The sequence below is a fragment of the Acanthisitta chloris genome, unplaced genomic scaffold, assembly GCF_000695815.1.
Source record: "Acanthisitta chloris isolate BGI_N310 unplaced genomic scaffold, ASM69581v1 scaffold7593, whole genome shotgun sequence".
NCBI lineage: Eukaryota > Metazoa > Chordata > Aves > Passeriformes > Acanthisittidae > Acanthisitta > Acanthisitta chloris.
This window is the reverse complement of record NW_008664229.1, coordinates 5,599-13,908: the sequence shown is the minus strand read 5'-3', so window position 1 is coordinate 13,908 and position 8,310 is coordinate 5,599. Positions and strand designations below refer to the sequence as shown.

The following is an 8,310-nucleotide window of genomic DNA, read 5'->3' as shown; positions in this document are numbered from 1 at the left end:
GCTGCCCAGGGAGGTGGTGGATTTACTCACCTAGGAGTAATGTAAACTTGTTGTTAACAGCAGAATGCACAAAAATGTCTTTATTGAGTACCTGAAAAACTGAACCACTTTCAATGTGTCTGCAGTATAAATGCTCCTGTGTTGTAGATAGTTAGAAATAGCTGAGGGAATTATGAAATTATCAACGAAGCAGCTGTAGATGTGTTCACATTGTACACTACCAAGCAGATGAGTAGGGTCTTATATTCATGTGTTTGTTTGTAATATAATGGGTATGTTTTGTGATCACTTAATATTTCTTAGTAACCATATGGGACATTTGAATCAGAATTGGTTTCGTGCAGTTAAATATTGAATGGTGATTTGATCTGCTGAGGATCACGGAGTGCTAATACCTGATATTTATACATCTTCAGTATGTGTCACAGAAGTGATGGCAGTTTGTTTTTAAAGAAATACTGAATCTGGTATTTTTCTTTTGCTGAACAGTGGGCTTAGTGTACTGCGCTGAATATATCAATGAGTTAGCAGCCATGAATTGGAGGTAAATGTTTTCACTTTCATCTTTTGAACAGTACTGTACAGTACAACATAGTTACCACTTAGCTTATGAGAAATGATAGTTTTTAGTAGCTAGCATTTATTTATTGTAGTGCTTAAATTTGTGTTTATGTGGTCAGACTAACTGGTCAGAGACCTAAGAGACAACAGATGCTGTGGTAATGGGGAAACAGATGTAAGCTTTGATTTTTGGTTTTGTTGGATTTTCTTTGGTAACTATTCATTTTTAATAAGCTCAAATTCAGCTCAAAAATATCACTGCTGCTTTATATACTTACCAATATGCATAAAAAGCCTTAACATTTGTCTGTTTTACTAAACTTGTATAGCAGAATTAAACTGATGGCTTGTTTTGATAAGCATTGAACTAAGCTTTCCCTGATATAACTAGAAATTACATGGTTACCACTAATTTATGCAGGCATCAAATTGTAAATCTTTATTATGTTTCACTTCAGGCATACATGACCTAAATTACAGCTTTGCTACATGTGTTAGTTCTGTTATCTTTGCTAAGATAAGTAAGCAAAATGCCTAAGAAAGTAATTTCAGACACTTCAGGATAAGCATGAATTCTGATGCACAAATATGTGTACTCTTGTAGTCAGGTTAGTATGTTTGTTTATGGTGGTTTTGTTTAGTTTTGGCCCAGTAAAACTTCAAAGAAGAGAAAGAACAGATATTGCACCAAGTGTTTCTAAGTGTGTAGGCAGTGGCTGCCTCTTTGCTCTGCAGGATGCAGTAGAACACTGTGCTGTGCTTGGGGACCCCAGGAAGGAGGGTGATGTGTACAATGTCCAGGTTGAAAAGCTATGTGAAAGTCTGCTGTGTGAACTGCACTGAACAAAGCTTCTCTTTCATTCTGTTGTTTCTTTCAGGCTGTTTTCTAAATACCAATACTTTGATTCAAGAGGAATGTTTATTTCGCTTGTGTTTTCAGCACCACTGCTGGTGAATGCTGTTATAATTGTGGTATGTATGTGTTCCTTTATGTGGGTGCCTTCATTAAATTGATCAGTAAATATATATGGATTAGTTAAATTTAATAATGGATTTGCTTTTCAGGTCACCTGGGTTTACAGAACTTTGAATGTAATGACTGAACTAAAGACACTACAGCAGAGGAGGAAAGCAGAAAAACAGAAAAAGAAGTGAGAGGACCTAACACTGCCTTTTTTTTCAATTGTTACAATACTTGTCTGGGTGTTCAGTCCTTCTGTGTGGTTATTCAGAAACAAAAAGACTTCTAATACTTGTCTGGGTGTTCAGTCCTTCTGTGTGGTTATTCAGAAGCAGAAAGACTTTTGTGCCTGATGTCAAGAGGACTCTGTAACGTGTGGCTGTGTGGGACCTAGAACACCTTTGAATTGGCTGTGAAATGTGGAAACCTCTGTGCCCTTCAGGGTAAGAGAGTTTTCCACCACGACCCAGGCTGTCAGAACTGGGGAGACACAATCTTCCAGTCAGTTGCTGTTTGCCTGTGTAACTTTTAACCATGTCTTAGCTCTGTGTTTATCAGGTGCCCAGTCTCCTGCTGCCTAATCCACTTGGAGCAGTGCTGTGAATGGCAGAGAACACGAGACTCTATTCCAAATTCCTGGGGAATCCATGCTTCTGTGAAGCATTCCAGTCTTTTATAAATCAAACTGTGTGTATTGTGTGCCACTGGCATTTTATAAATAAATCTGCCCACTGTGTCTTAAATGGAGTTGATTTGTATTTGGTTTTAATCAGGTTTTTTCTTTTTTCTCATAAAAATTTCCAGTCATCCTGAATTTGTGTAAGTATTTCGAAATTATCTCTGTGTTGTTTTCTATTTAAATTTCACATTTTTAAAGCCACAACATAAATAACCTGTTCTTAAAACTGAGTGAAATTCTTACTGGTTTTTTGCTTATTTGTAGAACAGAAGGGAAGGGGAGAAACTTTATAATATTCTGTGCAATTTTGCTCCTTTTTTATGCTCTTTTTAAAAAAAAGGACTGAAAATTGAAAATTAACTCTGGTAAAAATGGAGAAGACTTCAGTTTTGCTTACAGCAGTCTGTACTGAGTTATGGAAATCTGAGGGAGGAGTGTGATGGATGGAGGATGTCTGGGTTCAGTAAAAGCTGTCTCTGGAAGCAGTTATGCCTTTGTGTGGAGATTTATACTTCTGTCTAAAGTAGGTGTTATTTAAGACACAGGAGAGATGATCTACAAAACTGAACTTAGACTAATGTGAAGCCATTTGTGTACCAAGTTGCAGAACCCCAGTAAGTTTATAAGCTAAGTAAATATTTATGAAGTTATTTTTAATTACTGGAATAGTCTTCACACCAGTGGAAATAGGGAACCAAGGCAGATGGCAGATGCACATGCATACACAGTTTGCAAGTCTCCCAGGTAGGGAGAAAGTGAAAGTCTTACTTGAGGGCTTCACAGCATTGTGGAAGGGCAGTGAAGTGTTGGGTTTAAGTCTTGGATCCATTTCTTTACCTTTCCCATGCTTTTTTGGCATCTCTCTCCTCACCCATTGCTCCATCAAGAAGAGCTGACATCTAGACTACTTTTTATCAGCAAACTGAAGAAATGCAGGTTTGTATGTTGTCCCATAATAGGCCGTTTTGTTGTGACTCATGCTGCAGTGTTGTGTGGTGTCAACTGTATGGGGAACATCTCTAGTGCCTTTTGGGAAGGAGTGAGTAGAATCTGTCCAAGTGGCTGCAAGACAGGCTGTGGCACTGGTCTTCAGGACCAAAGAACAGGCCTCTGGGATTTTAGGGAGGTAGGTGTTGTCCTCCCAGGCTGGTTCACCACTTGTCACTGGCCATCACCCAGACATAAGCCATTGACCACAGCTCTGTGGCTGTCTCCCACCACTGAGTAGCCGACCCTTCAAATCCATGCCTCTCCAGGTGAGTGGTAAGCTTGTGTGGGACTGTGTCAAAAAGTCTATGAAGGCAACATCTATTAGTCTTCCCCTGTTGACTGTTGCAGTCACTCCATCGTGGAAGGTCACCAGGTGCCCTTAGTGAAGCCAAGTTGTCTGGGGTGACCTGCTTGTCTTGCACGTGCACGTGTGTTTGTCAGAAAAATATTCCCATTTTGTACATTTCAGAAAGACTCAAACTGTTATTCGTGTCCTCCTCTAGCTAATCCTGCCTGTGAAACATTAAGAGCTAAGTTTTTGCAGTGTTGGTTTGTTAGTGTTTGTTAGCCACAGCAGAAATCTTTAGTAAGTGAAGCATGACTTTTCTTCATCAGGAGTCAGGATTTATGAAGTGGTAGTGCAGTAACAGAATGTATGGGCCTACTTGCTGACAAACCAAAATAATTAGATCATGAATTTAGAGACTGTTTCCCCTACTAAGAATTAAAGGCTGGTGGAGTACCTTTGCTTTTAATTAGGGAACCTGAGTTTGGGTTGCTTGCAAAAGAACCTGTTTATTTCATTCTGGAATGTGCACACAGAAAAGCTGGAGCTGCTCAGTTGGGACATTTGGTAAGGAGGACACAGAGATGATTTGTTACTGCTCTGTGTATCCTGCAGGCAGTGACTCAAACCTTCAGCCTTCTTTAATGTGTCCTTCCACAGCAGCACATGGTGTCAGCCAGTGTGGAAAAACAGTACAAGGGGGAAAGTAATATTAACCTGGCAACTTTACCATAGCAGAAAGTAGGTTTTTTGCATGTAAGTCCATGAAAAGATATATTATCAGAATTTAGTTGGCAAACTTGCTGGAGTTTGAGGCTGGCCTTGTTCCCTTTGAAAAAGTGAGAACTGAGATGAGTTTCTAAGAATGGGAACCTAGAATGCTCTTTTTCCACATGCACTGAAATGCCCAATCCTTAACTTGGAGTGTATTTTCACCTCTTTTTGGTCTCATTATTCTAGACAAAATGGAACAGATGCAGTAAGGGAATTTAGATGTCTGTTCCTCTGCAGCATTTTCTTGCTCAGTAGATATGTGTAACTCCATCTCCCTTAAAAACCCACCTATCTCCCAAAGGCACAGAAGGACAGTAAATTGAGGTCTCCTACATCCTCGAGTGTACTCTAAACAAAGAACTTTGGAGGACAGTCTTGCTGCTTTCCAACATCTGGATCCTAAAGGAGGGGTCTGTGCTAGGAAAGCTGTGTTAGAGGTAGATCTGCTGTGGCTGTGAATCCTAAATGGAAGAAGAGGTTATGAAGAATTGCTCTGTGGATGCTGAGAATCCTAAGCTCAGGTCTTGACCTCTGTTTTTCACAGGAACTAGGAGTGTGAGGAAAAAGAGGAGTAGTGATTCTTTGTGTGAAGAAGAGAGAAGAGAATGCAGCTGTAATGTAGGGAATGTTCTGTTTCTTCACATAGAGCTGAACAAACTTGTTGACTTCTCTTGTGCACCTGATTAACCCTCATGACACAACCCGTGCCATGTGCCAGAGTGACTCTGCTGGAGCAGGAGGTAGGGCGAGGTGACCCTCTGTGGCCCACTCTGATTCTGGAATTTCTCACCTCAGATGAACCAACCATTACTAAAATTAATGCATCAACGTATGTTTCTTTGTTTAGGAAACTTACAGACTTTGTACATTTCGCTACTTAAATGTTTTTAACGTTTGAAAACACTTGGTAAATATTTTGATGTGTTTGAACAAAATACAAGCATTGATGCTTTCCTGTGCACCTGGGGCAGGTTACAGGATGTCACCATCCCACATGCTAAAGCTGCCCAAAGCCTTCCTTGTGAGGCTGTTCTCTAGAGCTCTTCCCCACAGCGTCAGGAACACCTCCTGCAGCATTTTGGAATGGCTAGGAGGGCTTGATGTAGCCTCTGAAAGCATAAACTGTTACCTGGGCTACAAGGTACAGCTCCAGTCGCTTTCAAATACTGATTTGACACTTGGTTTTTGCATTGAAACCACTTCTGGTAGCAGTGGTGATGTACATATATGCTTCCAGAGCCATGACTGTGCAGGTATTTTGTGTTTTAAAGTTTCTTAATGCAGGAAGGGAGTGAATACCCTGTTTGCTGATACTCATATTTCATGTGGAGGAGCTTGTAACAGTGTAAAATGATTCCATTATTGCGTGAACAGTATGCAGGAAAGTTTTCTGAAGCAGTCTGGGTCAGGAACTGATGGAGCTTGTGATTTACCCTTGCATAATGGTGGAGAATATACACAATTGTTTCAATTAAATACATAATTGGCCATATTACATCTCAGGCAGAAAGTGATCAGTTTGCTTTGTAACCCTTAGAGGGCTCCAGTGCTATGTAGTACTGGAGAACAGGCTAATTTGACATCTTAATGTATTCTGACATCTACTGTAATTTAATTTAGGCCTTGCATTAACTCTGGTTACATGGTTTTAACTGTGTACAGAACCTTCCAAGCTGGTTAGAAGTTTGATGACAAAGATTTAGGATTGTGAGGTAGAGAATATCTACAAAACTGTTATGTATGGATTTACTGGAATTAATAGCATAAATGTGACAGGATTCTCAGTTCCCAAATTTCAGAAACATGAGGACTGGTCTAGAGGCAAAGCAATTAAATCATGACATGGTAATTTCTCACTATTTTCTGAATGCTTCACTGTCCATCCAGTGTCTGTGTGTAAATCACAGCATTGCAGTGCAGCATTTCCTCTGTAACAATTTGGAGCATTGTGTTGCCTCCAAACAGCAAATCTGTTACTGGGCAAGAAGTGTAAGAGTCCTTTCCTTCCTTCCAGGACGTTCATGTGTGAATCAGCTCCATTCTAGAGGCATGAAAACAGCCAAGGGTAACTACAGCTCCAGCAAAGGGCCAGCAGCACAAAGACAAAGTGCTTGATGTGGAGGAGAAGGAAGAGCATGGATGTGGTAACAGTGAACTTGCACCCACCTATCAGCTGTGTCTAGAAGTTGCTGTTTGAAATGCCAAAGTGAGGGTTACAACAGTAGCTGAACCATAAGAGACCTTGAAGGACAGTTGCAATTTCACAGGCTGCTCCCTTAAGATGCCACGTGCACAGCAAATGGGTTTGGAATGGAACTGAATGTGAGATGTGTGTAGAAACACATCTGAGGGAAGTGGCATTGAAGGCAGATGTGCTTTTGCTTGTTTAATGTAAAGAAAAATAATATTTGGAAGGAAAACTAAGAAGAAAGCCAATAGGCAGGGAAAAGTGCATGAAAAAAAAAGTACATGATAAGGTGGAAGTTTTGTGGCAAGTGGTGGATATAGGAGAGTGGCCATCTGGGGCAAGGAAAGGAGAGGACAGTTATCTGGAGGAAAAGAGAAATGAGCAGGGAAATATAAAGAAATGTTCCTTATAGCCTGGCAGCTTTCTCTGGGAAAAAAATGGCACATTCCTTGCATGAAGATCCTGCACAAGAACAGCTGCAAGAGAGACCAAAACCACCTTGTGCTTGTACACTGGGAACTTTTCTAAAGCCATCAAATAATGAGAATGAAAACCTTCTCAGAAATACCAGGAAAACACTTTATAAATAAGTCATAATAAGGTCAGTGCTGAAAGTTAAAAGCCATTTAACCTCGTGCTCTGCCTTCAGCACTGCACTGAAGGGGGAGACAGACCACAAGACATCACCCTGTTCCTTGGCTCTGTGGCCTAGGGTCTGCTTTCCCAGTCAAAATGCTTCCTGCATCTCAGTTCATCTAGGGCATGAAGAAATTAGCCATGGCCATTTTAGCACACGAATCAGGCACCCATGAAGAATTGGTTTTGCCAGTATCAATACTGTGCATTTTCAGACCTGCCAGATTTGAGCTTGCCCAAATGAAACTGCTGCCAATGTGGTCTCTGCCTTGGCTGCTTTTCCTCTGCCCTGGACATGGGAAGTCCTGTCTTGCTTCCTCCAGAAGTCCCTGACGGTTCCTTTCAGCAAACCATTCTCTGACTGCTGCAGGACTCTGTATCAGGAGGCTCCTTCAGCAGGCTGAATAATCTCTCTACAGAAAAAAGGAAAACTAACCACCTTGCTGAGACTCTCTCACAGTCTTGGTGATAATGGAATCTATAAACAAAAAGGTATTTTTATGAGTATTAGTCTTTATTCTTGAAGGAGTTCATTTTCCAAGAGAAGAGAAAAAGAAAATAGGTGTCCTGGCACGAGTGGGATGTTAAAGAGTACAAACCCAAACCTGTATGCCATCTTAATTCAAAGTATTTCTCTGACACGAGTGAGGCTCCTATCTAAAATAAGAAAAGAAAATTTTGAAAGTGAAGTGAATGACTGTAGCACTAGTAGGGGTAGAATAGTTTAAGGTGAAAAATATGTATGGGATATATGAAAGTTCCAGCAAATTTAAAAGAAATAGGCAGGAAGGAAGGGAAATTATTGCATGAATCATACTCCCTTGGGTAAGTGTCAGCAGACTTGAAGTCATCATGTTGCATAGGACAAACAGATGAGCAAATTGATGAGTAACTGACAAAAACTTTTTTTTCTGAACACTAAACTACCAAACAGCTCTTTTTCTATAATAAAGATGTGAGGTAATCAGTAACATCTCTGGAAGTCAGAGCCATAGAGAGGGATATAAAGGAGCAGATGGTGATGCTCTGCCAAGGGCTGCAGCAGCAGCAATGCTCCTGCAGGGATGTTTCTTCATGGGCCGATTTAATCACACTGGATGGATTTTGCCCTTATTACTTTCAAGCAGGTATTTATGGCATGGTTTAGCCCATTGGGTTTGTGTTCTTTATACTCTCTGGCTCAAGTTTCTTACCCAGGAGTGTCTGAATTTAATTTGATCTCTTGCTGGGCCTGG

The 8,310-nt window shown here is 40.6% G+C and overlaps 1 protein-coding gene across 1 annotated transcript; it reads left to right on the top strand.

The window, feature by feature from the left end:
• Nucleotides 1-489: 489 nt before the first annotated feature.
• TMEM18 (transmembrane protein 18) lies at nt 490-1,716 on the top strand (the record flags this gene model as incomplete). Its single annotated transcript, XM_009071254.1, has 3 exons — nt 490-544; nt 1,440-1,533; nt 1,627-1,716. Coding segments are annotated over 3 exons (239 nt in total), but the record flags the coding sequence as incomplete, so codon positions are not given.
• Between the last annotated feature and the right edge of the window lie 6,594 nt (nt 1,717-8,310).